The sequence below is a fragment of the Ambystoma mexicanum genome, chromosome 7p, assembly GCF_040938575.1.
Source record: "Ambystoma mexicanum isolate Mex_15411 chromosome 7p, UKY_AmexF1_1, whole genome shotgun sequence".
Lineage (NCBI taxonomy): Eukaryota > Metazoa > Chordata > Amphibia > Caudata > Ambystomatidae > Ambystoma > Ambystoma mexicanum.
Window position 1 is genome coordinate 625923636 of NC_090939.1, and position 19795 is coordinate 625943430.

Here is a 19795-nt window from a genome sequence, read left to right on the forward strand (position 1 = left end):
ATAGGACTGGCAATGCATCTCTCCCCCATGCTTGTAGACCCAGTTCCAGTTAGCAGTATTTCTTAAGGCATACTCCCTGATGCACACAGGTCTATCTTGGAAGAGCCCAACCTTTGGTATATCTTGTGGAGCATACATTAAGGTAAAGTCATAGGAGGTGATGCTGGGAAAAAGTGGATTAGGCTCTGCTCTCGCATTCTCCCTCCACGTAATCTAGGCTGCCAGACGAGACTGGGGCAAGAACCTGGAGCGCATGTGCCTGGTAACATATAACATCCCAACAATATTCCCTCAGCCATCCGGGCGGTTCTCTTTCCATTCTAATTCGAGGAAGGGCTGCCTCCTGGTTCCAAACACGGAAAACGAGGCGCGGGTCAATTCAATTTCCCACCCACCTTCGATCTCAAAAAGGGAACAAAAAGTTAGTCCCATTCTCCTAAACTTTTGATTTGTTTTATATTTTCATTATGTTGTCCTCATACAATTAACGTTGCTTCTTTACATTGATCACAATGTTTTTACCATCAAGTTCCTTTGGCAAGTGGAATCTACAATGAATCAGAAAGTATATGCATTCAAGGTGCACCATCAAGCATACTAAAAGTAAAAACATGATCTTGTATTAAATCAAATCAAACGGCTAACCTCAGCCGAATAAATAACCTGAATTAAAAACTCTGATTTACCAAAGAGTAAAGTCAAATAATGATTGAAGCTGCTTTCAATATCGTGGACGCTGTCATGCCTCCAGACTACTGCTGCTTATGAGGTTGAAATCCATTATTGCTCAAGATTGCACCGCAAAGGTATAATAGCCCCGCCTGCCTTATTTATTTTTATTTATTTATTTATTTATTTATTTGCATTTGTGAAGCGCACTTGCAGCCCAGAGGCATCGAGGCGCTGTTACAAGAATTTGTAAGACGTTTTGATTCAAGTGTTAATGGGCGACCAGAGTTCTCTTAGTTACAGAAACAGACTCAATGAAGTACAACTATAATCAGCGTTCCAAGCATACAGAAGATAACACTAAGGCAGTTATACAGGGAGGTGTACATATATATTTACCCTTCAGACAAAGAGCTTGGTTTTAATGGCTTTGCAGAATGCTTGGTGGGAATCGATCAATCTTAGATGAGTAGGGAGTGCGTTCGAATGGGTAGCGGCCAGTGTAGGAAAACTGGAACCCCCCGCAAAGGCTTTCGTTGTTTTTGGTGTGAGAAACATGTTCGAGTAGGCCATCCTCAAAGGTCTTGTGGCGGTGTGCTTGGTGATTCTCTGGGACAAGTACGGGGGTGCGAGCTCATGGAGGCATTTGTGAGTGAGGGTAAGAGTTTTGAAGACGATTCTCTCTTTAACCGGGAGCCAGTGGGCCTGCCTTCTCACTTCGGAGATATGGTCTTTTCTTGACATACCTGTGGCCGCCCTGAGGGCGTTATTTTGAACCAACTGGAGTTTGGCCAGATTTTTGTGAGAAGTTTCTGTGAGGAGGGTATTGCAGTAATCCAGCCTTGAACCAATTATCGCCCTAGGAATGGTAAGGCAGTTCTGGCGAGATATGAAGGGTCTGGCTGCGTTAAGCACTTTTGAATAATAGGCTGATGAGGAGGAGATGGCATTAACCTGTCTATCCATGGTCAGATCCGAGTCCAAGTAGACTCCAAGTGTTTTGACATAGTTCAAGACCTTTATAGGAATATTATCGATGGTGAAGGATGTGTACTGCTTGTCGAGGTTACCAAGAGTAGTGGGAGACCCTATAAGCAGAAGCTCAGTTTTTTCACTGTTAAGGCAGAGCCAATTGTCTGCCATCCAGGATTAGATAGTGGAGTAGATGGTGGTGAGTGTGTTCATATCTGCATCATAGTGTGATTGCCTTCTGGTTGGGTTACTCTCGGTAACATTAGGTGCTCTAAAGTTTTGGGATGTTGGACACCTGCACAAAGTCCTAGAAGTTAAGAAGTGTGAATCCAAAAGGCTTCTCTTTGGCTCAATAATTCTTTGTGGTAAAAGGTGCATTTTAGTTTCAGTATTAGTTTCACTATTCTAAAACGTAGTTGAGCCACAATGTGTTTGTATGTAGAAAAATGGTGTGCTATTGGAAGCATTGTCAGAATTAAACTGGATATTAGATTTGGGTTCATTCATGTGTAGTCTTACAACTCTCTTACTTTCGCCAATAAAGCAAAGCCCACTGTGCCATCGCAGATGGCAAAAGAATCAATCCAAGTCTAAGGGTGGTTCAAGTGTTTTGATTGGCGTCTTTGTGGGCTGCCCCGCTCTGCCCCCCCCTCTCTCTCTCTCTCTTTCACTCTCTCTTCTCTTATACTGACCCTCCACCCTAACCCAGGCATCCTCTACTCTTACTGCTCCACCGTTACTTCTTGCTACTCCTCCCTTTCTTCTGTCCCTTTGATGTTACACTACTCCCACATCTTGCCTCCACCCTTTGATGTCCCTCCTCCTCCCATAATTACTAATCCATCTTCTCCGCTACCACTTTCCTCCTACTAATCACCTCCTCCACACCACTACTCCCCTCCTCTGCACCACTACTCCCCTCCTCATTGCTACTACACCACTCCTCTCAAAAATATTCAAACACCCTCCTTTCACTCTGTACCATTCACTTCACACCCACTCCTTACACTACCTTTTCTACACACTTGACACACAGACACACCAACTCACACTGCAGCACCACTTCCGCACTCAAGCCAATACCTCAGCTACTCCACTAATTGCCTCCACATTCTGCCACTCCTTCCTCCCCCCATGCCGGGCTCTACCTCTCTTCTCTTTCCTTCCGAGCAGATTTGAGATACCCACCGAAACAGTGAGCGATGAAGAATCGAGCCATGGCCTGCTGCAGCAGAAGGATCTTGCGCCAACCCTGTTCATCGCTCTATACTGTGATGCTTGAATCCTTTCGTGCCAGCTCGTTGTCGTGAACTATGACTCCAAACATAGATATGTGCCAAGCATGCCATTTGTATGCTGTTGAAACATCATAAAGATACCAAGGCAGTATTTGAACAGAGTAGAGGCCATTTCCAAGGCTTGTGTTGGTCCCTTGAGCACCTGGCTTTCATATTGGGCCCTAGAGAACGGTTAGGTCCTCTTTATGAAAGACCTTTTAAAAAAATCACGTTCGTATTGTGTTTTCACAGTGTTAAAAGGGCAATACACAGGGGAGGGACACATTTCCTTAAAGGGGCAACACACTTGGGAGGGTCACACACTACACACTGTACACAATCATGACCATTACATAACAAATGGTCATTGAAGGGACAATTTAAGGTGCCTTTCAGCATATTTTACTGTTGCATCACTCAAAACACATAATGCAAAACAGTTTCAAGCAGCAGTAACCCCCACTCGGCCTGGTTGCACCAAACAGTAATGCAGGCGTATGGTTACTGCCACCTTAGTTCATGTGTTGCTGCCATGGCCAGTGCAATCTCTGCTTGTTAAATCTTCACCCTTGGTGACTTTCGCTTCTATCGTTTGGGATCAATAGTTAAGGCAACGATTCATTGCAATTGCTGGAATCTTGAAGCCGTTTGGAATGTTCAAATCCAGAGTAACCACCACTGCATGTAAATACGTAACCAAACCATGAATGTACACTTGCGGTTGGTGCAATATTTACAAATCATTAAGGCAACACAAGTCATTCACAAAAAACGATCGAAACGTGCCTGGACTTGTAGAGTAAACAGAAACATATGCAACGGTTCAGAGGGCACATTCACCAAAGCACTGCAGAGATCATCACCCCCGCCAAAGAGAACACCCTCGGAATCTTACATTCACCGCCAGATATTAGAACTTCAAAGGTGGCCACCTTTGTGTTCTAAACTGCGCACTTCCTCCTCACTGGAATCTGCCCTGTCTAGAAGATTCCTTACACGAAGAAAATATATAACCTAATACACCATCTCCACCCTTACCTTTCAAGCGAGGGACTGCTCTCTGCAAAGTGAGGTACTTGGGGCGTGCTGATAATAATACCGGCAGTCTTCGATTAACATGGAAAATATCGAAACTTCGATGGCTGACAACCTACCGAGTGAGCCGCCTGCCGAGTTCAAGGTAAGTTTGAACTATTATTATATCTGCATAATTCATTGAGAAGCCTGAAAATAATTGATGAACTTGTCGGACCCCATAGCGTTGTGCATGAACTGTTTAAAACATGTTCTTAAAATATGGAAGTCGATGTGGGGTGGTTTAATGGTGTGGTGGGGGTTCTTTGGTCTAAAGCAACCGTTTTAGAGGCTGTGTAAATTGTTCGATAAGTAAAGAACAGGAGAGGAAAATGCAGTCGACACTTTAGAATGAACTGATCCTTGGTGAGTTTTTATCAACATGTTGTTTTTATGAACAATATCTGTATTTTAAACTATAATGGTCAATGTGTGAGAAGGTTGTATAATACTGGATATTTTGAATTGATTTCCATGGGTCTGTTTTACTTATGGAATGTATCGTTCGAACAAACTACGAAGATGTTTTTCCGACTTGTGCAATATTTTTATTCAGAATGCATTTTCTGTAGGGGGGCGCTCGAGAGCCCAAACAACATGGCCATGTGCTAACTCTGCTCCCTAGTGGATGGGAAGGCACGTCCGAATTATTCCCGCTGCGGATTGTCAGAGTGCAGTATAGATCAAGGAGCGGGATGTGCTGACCCGTGGGGACATTCATAGAGGATATCTGCAATCGAGGTGGAACGTCTAGGTCGCAGCATCGAGCAGAAAGTGATGCCCGCTGAGGACCCGCTCACCATACAACCCTCACTGAGCTCCTGCAAGCCGTGTTGGCAGCTTGGATAACAAGGCTGGGGCGGGGGTGATGAGGACCGGCGAGGACCGCGCTGCACCACTGGCCGGCTGCAGCATGTGTTTGTGCCCCCAGGGGGGCACCAGTATGCTGCTGGTGGGGCTGTTTCTCACATCCCCCCATAAAGAACGCTGCATCCCGACAGCGTATGCGGCAGGAAGCCGCTCCTCCAAATTAGGAGGACAGGAACAACTCCAACGGAGCGCATGCCTGAGCTGTGGCCTGTTGGTGACTCAGTACCCTGCCAAGCACTGTGTAGAGCTTTTCACCGTGGCATGAGAGGAACACCAGCTGGAGCAAACAGAGAAGTCCTGGTACCCGCTGATATCCAGTGTGTGAGTAGGCACTTTCAGCATCAAGCTGCATATGAGCTCCATAGAGTGCCGGCTCTGCACACCAGATCGCCACCAGTGAGATATATGTATGCTGCACCCTTCGCCTCTGGACACATTTTTAAGCACGTCCACACCACTTAGCTACCCCTTTGTCCTGGAACATAGTGCTGGGGACCCTGCTTCGATGCACATGGTTCTGAATGAGGAGACCAACTACAAGGTACTAACTGTTGGGGGTGATCCATAGCTGCAAGGTGGCCCAGAGACACTTTGCACGTTTGTACCCTCTTAAACCGTCATTCATACTGGACTGAGGCAGGACATGCTGGGTGCTAGAGAGTGTGTCCCTCCCTGGCTAGGAGTAAGTGCGGCCGGAGGTTGGGACTGCCGGTGGTGTGGGGGTCGTGCTCTCAGCCTACCTGGAGGACATTTGGCAGAAGGGACAGGCGTATGGACTGGACCGAGGGGGTGATCTTCGGATCTGAAGACCACTATAATCAGATCTGAAACGGCCCTGGTGGGCTATGCCCCGGCCGTCGTTGGATTCGGAGGCCGAGACAACGACATTAAACACCGCCTGTGCCCTTACGTTGGCCCGTGAGGCGCAAGGAGAACATGGACATCCCGGCCTGGCTTCAGTCCATTCTGGCTGAGATGAAGACCATCGGACAACACACCAAAGGGACTCATGGCACTGTACAGGAGGTAATGAAAGAACTGAAGGACATTAGGGGCCAGCTCGATCTGAAGGCCGAACAAGCGGCAGATAAGCAAATCACTGCGCTTGAGGATAACCAGGAATCAACATCCGCAGATGTGACACACTATTAAGAGAGGTTCATCGCCTCAGCGCCAAGGTGGAAGACCAAGAAAACTGGTCACGCTGGAATAACCTACGCCTGTTAGGCATTCCTGAAAACTTGGAAGGCAGGGACATGGACGTCTTTCTCTATGGCCTCTTTGGTGATAAGTTAAGGTATGGTATGGTATGGTAATGCTTATTTGTAAAGGGCCAATACAGAAGGCAAGTGTTTCAAAGCGCTCAAGGAGGGAGGGAACAAAGGGAAAAAAACAACATTCATTCAGAGCCCTTGAATTTCTGAACGATCAAGTCTGCACATGCAGAGTAAGTGCATATAGTACAATTAACAGTGTTGATAACAGCAGAAAGGTCTGACGATCCTGCAGTTTTTCCAAGTGCATTTACCTGCCACCATGCACGGAGGGGAGTCAGGGAGGATAGACAATCTCCAAGGTCATGGTACGTTCAGATTGTGCAAGTGCACAGACGGTACAGGGGACGGAGGAGGGGGAGAACGAGTGCACAACAGGGGGGAAGTGCGCCCATTCAGACAGACACTGGGGTAAGCACTGAGAGATGCCACTCTAATGGGTCATTGACCAAGTGCAGTAGTGATGAGGCAAGTGCAGGCCCTGAGGCAAGTGCGAGAGGACTTTTGAGGGTGCCGGGGACCTGTGAGACTCTGAGGTACACCAGGCGGCCAGTCAGCAGGCTCTATAGAAAAGGAGGGGGCTAGGGATAGAGTGGAGAGAGAGGTTTGCAGCGTAGAGGGAGAGAGAAGGAAGAGGAGAAAAGGAGTGTCTTAAGGAGTTTCCAAACTTAAGGAGATCAGGCTCAAGATGGAGGGCGACAGTGAGGCTGTTCCAGAGGGAGGCCCCTACTGAGGATAAAGATCGCCCTCAAAATCACTGCTTGAGAACCGGCTCACTCGCAGACGTTTGGAGGTAGAAGAGCTGAGGGCTAGGGAAGGTCAGTATTTAAGTAGGCATTGTTGCAGATAGGTAGGTCCCAGGCCCCAGAAAGTTTGTTGACAATGCAGAGGATCTTGAACTTGATACTTGCAACCACGGGGAGCCAATGAAGGGATTTCAGCGCCAGAGAGATGCAGTCCCTGGGCTTGAGGCTAAGGATAAGTCTTGCGGTTCTGTGCTGGGTGAGTTGCAAAGAGCACAAAGCAGAGACAGGGAGGTTGAGAAGAGGCTGTTGCAGTTGTCCATCCTTGAGAGAACCAGGGCTCTGGAGACTGTGAGCCACTGGGGAAATGTGAGAAAAGGAAGAGTACCTCTGAGGAGGTGCAGCTGGTAGTTGGACTCTTTTTAGAAATGTCCGAAAGGTGAGTAGAGAAGGAGAGAGTGGAGTTGAAGATGACCCCAGGGTTTATTGCCTCGCAGGTGAGTGCGGGCGCAGGGCCAAGGCTCACTGACCCACACTAATTCACCATAGAATGCACCCATCAGGCTCCTATCCCTAAGCCGCAGGCTGGGGAGAGACCCCGGGTCATCACAACTGTACTGCTCAATTTCGAGCAGAAGGTGGCCATATTGAGAGCGTATCGAGCAACAGGCACAGTACAAGTCAGTGGTGCCAGAGTACACCTCTTCAACAACTATTCAGTGGAAGCATCGAGGCATTGCAGGGGCTTTAACCCAATATTCACTGCTCTCCATGGTACCGATCATTGACATTACCTCAAATTTCCAGCGATATGGACTATCCATTTTAACAGGCAAAGACACTCTTCCGATGACCTCCAAGGAAGCATGGAAATTCCTAAAAGAACATGACCTGTCCCAGAGGAACCAAAATGTGATGCAGTCTGCACAGGGGCGGCCCCCGACTGGGAGAACCGCGCAGCAAATGCTTGATGGAAAAGGAGCGGTAGGCGCACAAGGGGACTGGGAGGCAGCAGAGGGAATATGGTAAGGGCAGTGACTTGATGGTCTTATGGGCCCCTTCCGCAGTGAGGAATGGGCAGAGACATGCATAGTCCAGAATGTTGGGGCTTGTTGGCCCCTCTGGGCCGGGAAACATATTACACACATCGACTGGCTGATGTGCGGGTCGCACAGGTGCTCTTCTGATATGAAGAGACTCTCAATGGTCATTGGAACACTGTTGATATGCTTTAATTGAAGGAGGGGAGAACTCCAGATGCTACACTCTACCTGTAACTCACACGTGCAAAACGCACCTATAGACGATCGCAAACGCCGTAAACATGGGTGTAGCCCGGGTCATGCCCCTATATTTTGGTCTTCCCCCTGCACACTACTACTTGCACAGGGTGGACTGCTTGTCATGGGCCAGTGCCGAATCCTACTGGCTGCACCCACCACCCATGGAAATGGCTCTCACTATGTTATATTGGGTCCTTGTTTAATGGCCCCAATGTTGCCCACTTATGTCTGTTTTTTGTACTTTCATGTGCATTGTGATTTGGTTTTTTGGGAGTTGTTTGATTCACATGTTCATCACACAGAGGCTAGGTACTTGTCCACAATCAACTTCGCTGACTTACCATTCTTGATACACTACTCCAGAGCAAAAGCAGGGGGTCCCACTAATGTAGCAACTTATACCTGAGCCGTGTAACTGCCTGTCAGTAGGGAAATGGTCTATGTCTGTGCGGTCTGTGCTTTCTGTAGACTGCCCCTGCTGTGTGAGCTCATGCAGAACTGGTGTAGGATGCTTAGAATGTTCTGACGTCAGCTCATTGCACTGAGCCACTTGCCCCAAATTGAGGATGGCGTCTCTCTTATGTATGACACTCAATATTCAAGGGCTTGGGCATCCGATAAAACGGAGAAGGCTTCTCAGTTATGTCAGGGATCTTCTGGGGGACTTCCTATTCCTTCAGGAAAAGCATCTAAATGCTGTTGAATCTGATACGCTCTGCAGGAGGTGGGTGTGGGTGGCGGCCCACTCCGCATACCACAGGAAACTTGAGACATACATATTTGTCCATAAAAGGCTCCCCCTTACCATCATAGATACCAAGACAGACAAGAAAGGTAGATTTGTGCTGATACATGGCACCCTATACCGCCAACGCATTACCTTTATGAACATCTATACCCCAACCACGGACACGCCAGGGTTCTTCACCCACGCATTAGCTGTCTGTGCCCCATTTTTGGGCCACCTAACATTAATCGGGGGAGATCTCAATATTGCCCTCGAGCCAACAATAGACAAACTACAGCAAAAACAGTGCTCCAACCGCTGAAAAAAGTATGCACACTGCTGACGTTGATGGCCCAACTCTGTCTGACGGACGTATGGCGACAAATGCATACTGGGAAAAAGGACTTTACACACTTCTCACACCATCTCTGCAGCTACTCACGACTAGATTACTGGCTCTTGCCCTGCAATGCCATGCATATGGTTGAGACATGCTCTATCCTTCCAACAACCTTGTCCAACCATGCCCCTGTAATCCTGCATATCACACTGGTGGATGAATCGCAGCATATCCCTTCTTGGCGCCTCAACCTAATGACACTAACACATACTGACGTTGTCCAACACATTACGGAAGACGCAGAGGGCTTTTGGAGGGATAACATCTCAAATGAATTCCCCGTAGTAAGATGCTGGGGTGCATTTAAGGCATATCTACAGGGCCAATGTATTTCACGTTGGGCACAAAAACTGCATACATGGCAGGCACAAGAAAAGACACTCACTGAAACCCTAACGATAGATGAGCAACAACACAAGATAACGCAGGACCTGGCTAGCTATGCACGCATTACCAGCACTAGAGCGGAAACTCATGCGACTTTCCACACTGAGAACACAAAAAGCATTCAGTAGGTGGGCTCATACATTATACATGGAAAGGGATAGATCACTCTGGCTTCTAGCACTTGGCCTGACAGGGAAACAGCACGCTGAGATTATTGAGGCCATAAGGGATAATGCAGGAAATATACTGTCCAGTGATAAAACTATAAATAATCGCTTTGCGGAATACTACAGTGAGTAATATGCTGAGCCCCCGGTCCGTCACTTGGAACGGGGACGTGACTTTTTGCAGCCTTTACTCCTCCAGGAATCTATCTCCTAGGGATTTGGTGATGTACATTTCGCCAATTACGGATGAAGAAGTGGCTACCGCCATCAAAGGCCTTTCAGCTGGTAAGGCCTTGGGCCCCAACGGCCTGCCAATTGATATATACAAATGCCTGGGGGACGTCATAGCCCCTAAACTTGGACAGATGTTTCGAGAGGCGACTAAGGTGGGTAAACCTTCCATTATCCTTACTCATGGCCGGCATAATCATCTTTCACAAGAAGGGACGAGACCCACTCCAATGTAGCGCATACAGACCGATCTCTTTAATAAACGCTGATGAAAAAGTGCTTGCTAAATGCCTTGCGCAGCGGCTAGAGAGACTGAGGCCTGCCCTTGCCCATCAGGATCAGACAGGGTTTATACTACATTGACATTCTGCTGATAACCTACGTTGCCTACTGCATATAATCGAAGGCCCCTCAGAACCTTGCAATGTCATTCTGTCACTGGATGCTGAAAAGGCATTCGACAGGGTGCAGTGGGATTATATGTTTGCGGTTCTCCAGGTGTTTGGGTTCTCGAGGCAGTTTCTGCATATCATGAAATTGCATATGACTCACCACATGCTACAGTGATTACCAACGGCTATACATCTGAGCCCTTCCCACTGCACACCAGCACGCGGCAGAGCAGCTCATTGTCCCCCTGTAATATGCACTGGCCATTGAGCCCCTAGCTGTTAGAATCATGAAGGGATTGGCAGAACATAGAGTCTCCCTCTATGCAGATGACATCCTGTTATATATTAGCGACTGCTTGCGCTCCTTTCCCACAATTCAGGCTATTCTATTGGAACATAGGCCTGTGGCAGGCTATTGCATTAATTGGGATAAGTCCGAAGTTATGCTGCTTAGACCAGACATACCCTGGGACTCTGGCAGCACCGCCCCATTTCTACTGCAGACCTAACATATTAAATATCTAGGGATCATTGTAAGCACGGACATCTCTGCTCTGGGTGCCCAAAACTATCCTGATGTAGTGCAGAAAATACAGGCTGACTTGGAGGGTTGGCACGTACTTCCACTCTCCCTTATCGGCAGGATCAATGCGTAAAGATGAGCTCAATACCCAAACTCATTTACTTGACCACTATGATTCCTGCACCCCCTCCGTGTTGCCTGTATACTGCCCTTGATAAAGCAGTAGCAAGATTTATTTGGCAACGCAAGAAGGCTTGATTAAATAAGATTAATTCTCCAGGCCTGTAAAGCTAACGGAGGCCTAGCCCTCCCATCATGGGGTACTTACTATCTAGCTGCACAGGTCACCTGGGCCAAAAGCTGGCTCAATGACACTGACACAACTAGCTGGTGGTAGACGGAGCTGGGAATAATGAGCCCATACACACCACGAGAAATATTAGCCTTCCCACCTGGGCGGCTCCCATGCAGGCTTAAGACCCACCCTACTATAGGCCCCACGCTGGCAGAATGGCACAGATTGCGCTCCCTTACTAGATCATAGATCTGGAAATACCACCATGGATTAGCCTCCGAGCATTGATAACCTTCGAGAATACTACACAAGTACAAATCTGGCAAAACACACATTGGGGTGATTTCAGGGTAAAGAACCTGTATGACGAACACCCTATGTTACCATTCCAGTCCACTTAAAATATATTGGTCCTTATGAACTCAGAGTGGCCAGTATACCCATCTATACACTTGATTATGACTAAATTTAGATTTCTTGGGGTAGGGGGCAAACGACTTGTGGGTCAGATTTTGGGCACGACACATCCGAGTTCCCCAGGATTTGGACTTTCTATGACTTTTGAATAACACAAAACCTTAGCAGAAATGTTACTCTGGTAGAGAGCTGGTCTGACAATACAGCAACACCACTTTGAGTGGAGGACATATATGAGGCATTTGACGCGATCCACACAATGTCCTGTAATTTGCGACACAGAGAAATGCAATATAAACTGCTACACAGAGTATATTATACATAGGATCTATGTGATCACTGCGACTGCCGAAAATGCCGACTTTTTTTTAACCCTTTACACCACATATATATATATATGCGGGGGGAGACCCACCGCAACCCCCCATATTAATATTATACACTTAACCCCCCCACATATATATATGGTGTAAGGGAGGAGTTAAAAAGAAAAAGAAATGTCGGCCGTCGCAGTTCCCAGGTCGACATTTTTGTACGGTTCTTTATACATATACACCCTCCAAACTAACTGCCAGGGGCTTACACCGATCTCCCTGTTGTTGGAGAAACTGTGGGGTTTTGGGTACTATCAGACACATTCTAAGGGCATGCCCTGCTTTCTGGAGCCATGTGATACAGCGCCTGACCAAATTTGATAACCACAATGTCCCTGCAACACCGCTGACAACGCTTTGTGGTCTTCAGGGTGAAGACTGGCACAATGATTCCTTGATGCGCCAGTTTGTGCAAATCAGCCTATTTTCGGCTAGAAAGAGTATATTGATTGTTTGGAAGGCTGCTGTCACGCTGGGCAAGCAGAAGTGGCTGAATCTGTTAGCCGGGATTTGTGATTTGGAAAGGGCTAATATCAGGAAAGCGAAACCTCGAGCAGACAGGTTTAGCATATTAATGGACATCGTGCTCTAGGTATAGCTACGCTCACCCATTGAAGGCCTATGCTGGTGAAAAGCGCGATGCAGGGAGAAATACACGTTTTAATCCTACACAGCAATGCACCGCGATACGTGTGGCACAGACCACCAGCTGCGCACACACCCAGACAGCGAGTGCACCAAGAGGGAATGGATGAAGACCGGTAATTAGCGGACCCTGTTATGTACCTATGTGTATAGATATTAACTTACCCAAATAATGCTACGTGCGATTCACATGTGAAGTTGGGAGATGTGTTGATATGTTGGAGGTGGGGCGGGGACTGTTCTAAGTTGTTGATGGGGTTTCAAAGATAGTGGGATCAACTCTATGCTTATGTGCTTCATTTGTTTTATTGGCAGTTAATATGCTCATGATTTGATTTGTCACGCCAATCCCGAATGTAATATGCTTGATTTCATGCTTCCCACTGTAAATTCCGTAACCTCCAATAAAGAGATTACATGAAAATAATAAATGCATTTTCTGTCCTGATAAGCACCAGATGAACTGATCCTGAAGCGATAAAAAAAAAATCAGATTTTCTTAGCAAGGGAGCCATTGAGTTCATCAGGTACCGTTGAAGTGTTCCCCTGTAGCCAGGAAGCAGCAGCGTTTATGAACCAGTTGCAAGGTGCCGATGATGATTCCAATGTAATTTGGGCACAAGTAAGACTTACCCTCTGTGATGACTCTCGGGTGGAACGGGCTCCATATGCCAACTGATGTCTAATGTTGAGCCGGTTTAGCCCATTGAGATGAAGTGCATGGCTATTTTTATTACTAGGGCAAAAGATTGAAGGTGCTGGACGAGCAACACACTTGATCATGCAATTGAATCCAAATTGAATGATCGCCTTCACTCGAGCATGTGGACCTCATCTTACTCAGCTAGCGCAGGCCAACCCTGCTATCTATTCTAGGCAGATCGCTCTGGCATCAAAAGTCAAGGTTCGATCAGTGATAACGCTTCGGAAAGCATGAATTGGGGGTAGGGGAGTTGTGGGGAGTTCCAAAGTGTGGGGGATCAAGTGAGAGAAGCTATGACTAACTACTTTTGGGTTTTTCTTCCAATAGAAAAAAGGTACTATCATCAAGGTAAGAGTGGAAGAATTAATTGATGGAAAGTGTGTGGGGAATTAGCTTTTCTCTAAACAGAATTAAACTGTATTCCCTTGAAATGCCAGCGAGCAATACACAGTGCTTGAAGGACATCAGATCCTACACACAGGGCCAGTGAAGGGCAATAAGAAGAGGTGGCATGTGGCCACCAGGAGGTGCCCCAGTGGTTAGTGGGGCTACAGTATGTTGAATTAAATAAACATCAGATTAGATTAAAGTGAAGGAGGCGAGCAACCACAATGGCATTATGGAGGGCGCACACGTTTGCAATGGAGCTGCAGAGATGCTAGTTTGTGGCAGATCAGTGCAGAAGTTTGCATAGCTCGAAGTGCATTTGCTATGGCAGGATACTTGCAGAAACTTGTGTTGATATGAACTGTACCACAGTAGCGAAATTTAGCATGAAGATCCAGCATAGGGCACAACCAATGACCACTGCCAAAGCAATGTGGTTTTGAATGCATCATAGCACAAAAGAACAACCAGAAATAAATCTGGTTCCAGGTGCGCTCACACACTGCTCTCCTATAGGAGTTGGAACCTGTAATCAGTAGGAAGGCAGATTACAGTCAGATACGGATGGGATACAGATCTTCCTCCAAGTGACCATGAGACTACCTTTCAGGTTTTCTTGTGGTTTCATGAAGATAAATTATGGTCACACGCAGTGACCTCAGACTGCTGTGCCCTAAAGCCCTGATGATGGATTAAGTCCAAAATGCATTGGCACACTAATTCTGTGGCACTGAAAAGTCAGGCAGTCTTTATGCCTTGTCATTAAAAAATTTAGAAGAAAGAATTCTTATATACCTTGCACAGTCTGTGAGCTAGATTTTCTACATGTGAATATTAACATTGAGAAATTTCCTTCAAGCAACTCCTATAGGAGAGCAGTGTGTGAACGCACCTGGAACCAGATTTGTTTCTGGTTCTTCTTTTGCGCTCTGATTTAGTAACCTTGTGCCAAGGTCTCAAGGTGCGCACCGAAACCTCAAACTGAATTGGGTTTAATTAGTAAATAAAGAAGCAATGCCCGACACCTCAAAAATTGTGAATGCATTATACATATAGAATATTGTCAGAATGTTGAAAAAAGGAATGTATTTCTTATTCAATTTGTATTTCTATTCATTTTATTTACATTGCGCGCCTTGCCCAGAGGCATCTGGGCGCATTTCGTAAGAATACATAGTTACAAGGGATATGATAGTAGTTACACAGTATATGCCAGCATGCATATAAGAAATATTATCTGAAAAATTGGGTAGAAATGCAAGTTAGAACTACTAGCAGATGTTCCGGGTGTTACAATTTGGAGCTGCTAGCGGTTAACAAAGTTACAGGCAAGTAGAGAGAGTAGAGATGGATGGTGTTGCAGGTATGTGCAAGATACAATACAATACAGAGCAGCAAAGCACGTGCACAGTGGGAGAGAAGAGTGACAGGTAGCTTTCAGAAGGGAGTAGAGGGAAGGAGTGGAAGCAATCGACCTGGTAAGTTGAAGTCTAGGTGCGGGCCTGGGCACAGTCTTGAGCAGCGAGCCAAGTTTTTGTTTTTTCTTTTAAAGATGTGGTAAGATGGTTCTGCTCTAAATAGGTTAGGTAATGTATTCCACAGTTTGGCAGCGAGAACTCGGAAACTGGAACTGCCTGATTTTTCAGCTTGAATCTGGGCGTGGGTGGCGTATAGGCTTTGGCAGATCTCAAGGGGCGGGATGAGGAGTGGGGGATGAATCGGGCAGCTAAGTAGGCAGGGGCCGTGTTAGCTTGGCACTAGTGGGTAAGAGGAAACGTCTTGAGGGAAATTCTATGGCCAACCGGGAGCCAGTGTAGGCTGCGTCTAGTGTCCGAGATATGTAATTTCCTAGGGATGTTTAAGGCAGCCCTGATGGCATTGTTCTGTGTAATCTGAAGCTTGTTGATGTTTCTTTGGCTGGTTCCGAGGTAGAGTGCATTACAGTAGTCCATTTTTGCCATAATGAGAGTTCTGGCTAGGATGATACAGCTAGCAGGAGAGAGGAATGGTCTACATGCAGTGATATGTTTTCATGTGTAGGCAGAAGCAGAATCCACTGCGTTAGTTTGTCTATTAAGTGATAAAGGAGAGTCGAGGTAGATACCAAAAGTTTTGGTATCATTGGACACTTTGATTGTGTTACCATCAATGACAAATGATTTAAAGGCAGGATCCAATTTATTGAGTCTACCAGGGGAACATAGGCTGAGTAGCTCCGTTTTGTCGTCGTTTAAGCAAAGCCTGTGATGTGCCATCCAGGCCTGGATGAAAAGATAAACATCATTCAGGGCTTTCGAGTCGGTCACGTAGTCACCAGTGATGGGGATGAGTATCTGAGTGTCATCAGCATAATTTGTATATGTGACACCCAGACGGTCAAGGATATCAAATAATGGCTTTGTGAAGACATTATACAGTGTGGGAGATACAAACGAACGTTGCGGGACCCCACAGAGGACAGGTGAGGGTCCAACAGCAGCTAATGGGGAGAAGACCCTCATGGTTCTGTTTGCCAAAAAGGAGCTAACCCATTAGGTGGCTTCGTCAGAGAACTGTGCCCCCATTTTGAGTTGATGGTTGACCAAATCAAATGCTGCCGATAACTCAAGCAAGATTAAAAGAGCCAATTTGCCCTCGTTGTTTAGGTCTTCAATTTGTGATTTTAAGTCGAAAAGGGCAGTTTCAGTTCTGTGCCTGGAACGGAACCCAGATTGTCGGAGGCCAAGAGGTTTGTGGATTCTAGGTAGTCCTGTATTTGTAGATAAGCAGCTGGTTCCAAGGTTCCAAGATTTTTAGTAGGAAGGGTACCGTTGTATTGGGTGATGGAGGGATTACTAGGATCTAATGTGTTTGTTTTATTTAATAAGTGGGATGACCCAGGCATCCTTGAGATTATCGGGGACTGAGCCTGATTTGAACGAAGTGTTAATAATGACATGGGCAGGGCAAGAGTCCCCTTGGCAGTTCGAGGGTTTGAGTTTTTTAATAGTGTTTTCCACTTCGGGAATACAGAGAGGTGAGAAGCAGGTGAGAAGCAGAAAGGTTTAGAAGAGTGTGTCACTGATAAATTAGTAGTAGGGGACTTTGGTAGTGAGTCCGAGAGAAGGCTGTGTTGTTTTTGCAATGATTTTACTTTGGAGAGTGGAGATTTGATCGAGGAGCACTTTTTGGCTGTTAATACAGCAGGTGGTGTCAGTGTAGCAATTGTCAAAAGGGGCTATTGGGGATTCCAATTCCTTTAGGACCTTGAAGAGCTCTTTGGTGTTGGATTCAGCCTGAATGATACGCTTGTTGTAAGTGTCTTTTTTAGCAAGGAATATGGCTTCCTTGTAGTTAAGAGAGGCTAGGATTAAGGTGCTTTTGTTGACATCCGTCGGAATACTTTTACAACGTGCCTCAGCAGTTCTTTTAGCTTTGCGTAATTCTCGCAGATGTGGGGTGAACCACGAATAAAGTTGAGTACGGGGTTTGGGTTTTCGCGGTTTCAGAGGGGCTATGATGTCAAGTGCTCTTAGGATAGTATGGTTGTAGGTGTCTACTAAAGCTGTGGGGTCAGAACAGGATGTTGATGCTTTGTTGAGTAGAGGAAAGATGGGAGGGGTACATTTCTCTTTGGTAATGTCCTTCTTATTTCTGGTACTGATAGAGGGAGCGATGCTTGGTTTTGGGCTTTGGGGGCTGGATTTGATGACAAAGGTAATCGTATGATGATCTGACCACAGACAAGGTACAATGGATACTGTATTGATGCTACAATTCAGATCAGCAAGCCAGTCAAGGGTTCTCCCTTTGATATGCGTGGGTTTATACATGTGATGGGTAAATCCAATGTCAGTTAGTGTTGGCTAGATCCAGGGCTTTAGAATCATTAGAGTCTTGGAAACCTACGTTAAAGTCCCCTAGTAATATAATTTGGGTCTTAGGTTTGGTGTTGGCTGTGAGGAGAGATGTGATATCGTCAGCAAAGGTGGTGGTGGGTCCTGGTGGTCAGTAAATGAGGTGCATTATGGCAGTTTGATTTGGTGATATTGGCAGTTGGACAGAAAGTAATTCAGCTGACGGGAACGGTTGGTTAGGAATAGGCCTGAGTTCTAGCGATGTTTTGAAGATAAATGCTACGCCACCAACTTTGGATAGGTTAGAATTCCTTTCGCAATGGATAATGGCATATTTATCAGGGACGGCCAGAGTTAGGTAGGGACCAGCTGCAGCGTGTGTTCATGTTTCAGTAATGGCTAGGATGTCTAGGTCTTCGGAGACAATAAAGTCAGCAATGTCAAGCGCATGGGCTCGGAGTGATCTAGCGTTGACAAGGACTGCTTTGATTGTGATGTCTTTAGTGGTAGGATGGATGTTAGGGTGGGATGATGAGTTGTCTTTAGGGTTGGGTGTTGTGGCATCAATGGGTACAAATATCGCTACAGGATTTCCCTGGATGGAAGATAGTTTAGTGGTGGCGTAAGGTTGTGCAGGTTTAGTTATGCAGAATCTTGAGCCTAGTCTCAGGTTCCTGATGAAGAGAGCATGGTTGATTAGGAGTGGGTTTTGTGGCAAAGCGTTCTAAACATAAGGCTGGTGAATTCAAGTACGGGTTTCAGCAAGGCATAGTGCAGTGATGGACTGTGTTATGTGGGTGCAGTGTAGTGAGGGGTGTATCTATCTTGAGATGGTTGTTAAGGGGGGACTTAGGTCTAGGTGTTGGGGCTGATGGCAAGAATAGGATACTGAATGTTAGAAGGATCCAATGCATAGTGAGCTGCTAGTCTAGGGCGCTTATCAGAGTTATCATATGGTGTTTGGGAGTGAAGATGGGACAGAAGCGCAATCAAGTGGGAAGGCAGTCGGTGCGAGGGCCAACATAAAAGTTGAGAGCAGCAATCTCTATGTGAATCAATGATAGCTCAAAGCAGTAGGGTGGTGCGCAGAGATTCTCACACAGTAGGTCGAGGTTGAGGTGCTGGTTAATTACGTTATACACAGAGTGGTAATGCACAGTTTCTGATCACAGTAGACTAGGTAGAGGTCAATTGTGTTGTAAGCAAAAAATGCAGTAAATTATGTTATGCGCCGAGTGTTAATACACAGAGTATACAAAAGTCAGCTGAGTGAGTAGAGGCCAGTACCAGTTAGACATGCTATGCACCGGAGGAATATATATCTAAAATAGGACAAGCTGCATATGCAAGGAGCAATAATATGTGGGCTAGATCAGTCAGCTAAATGCACGGTCGACTACGGTCCAATTAGAGTGTAGGTAAAGACGGGTTGTGAGTAGGCGGAATGGGCTGAAAGTCCGGAAAGGCTATAGACACACGCCACAAGCAGAGTAACCAAGGTTAGAAACAACAATCTAGGACTGAGCAAGAAGGTTTAAATACCTAGAAGGCTGGGAGAGCATAAGGCAGAGGAAATGCCACCTATACATGATATAATATTCTTAATTTTTCTTTATAAATCTTAGGAAAATCTGTCCACCTTTGGTAAACCAAAACAAATGTAACTTGGTACGTATTCCTTGGAAATTTAGTGGACTTGAATATTTTAAATAATCTTTTAACGCTGTATAATTCACAGCAGTGAAACGGTAAACAAAATGATGCTCTGGCTATACGTGTACACTAGCAGACTATTAGATAGCACTGGATGTAATATATAGGTAATGTCAGAAATCCCCAAAATAAGCACTCCACGATCACAGAAATGCCGCTGGTGTTTTGTGAGTACTAAGACTATACACTATTTCCTGATTAGTCTGTAAAGTGGTCAAGAAAGAGCTGAGACTTATTGAAATCACTGGCAAGGAAGGAACTAACAACAGAGGCAGTTAGTAATTTTTTTGAAGGAAGGTGCAGACATAGTTCACAGTAAAGAGATAGAACGATTGAGTGTAGCGAAGGAGGAAAAGCCCAGCCAAAGAAGGTGCATGGCGGGCCTCCAATAGACATTTGTTAAATTTGTGCATTTTCTAGTAAACCTTTCAGAAAA

General features: G+C 46.0%; 1 protein-coding gene across 2 annotated transcripts in view; it reads left to right on the plus strand.

Moving 5' to 3' along the window:
• The first annotated feature begins 3963 nt into the window (after nt 1-3963).
• TSGA10 (testis specific 10) overlaps nt 3964-19795 on the plus strand; it is a 539078-nt gene continuing 523246 nt past the window's right edge. For both annotated transcript variants that reach the window (XM_069636638.1, XM_069636640.1), the window contains exon 1: nt 3964-4098. In XM_069636638.1, coding sequence (XP_069492739.1) covers nt 4036-4098 — 63 coding nt within the window. In that variant the 5' untranslated portion in view covers nt 3964-4035. The remainder of the gene's footprint in view (nt 4099-19795) is intronic.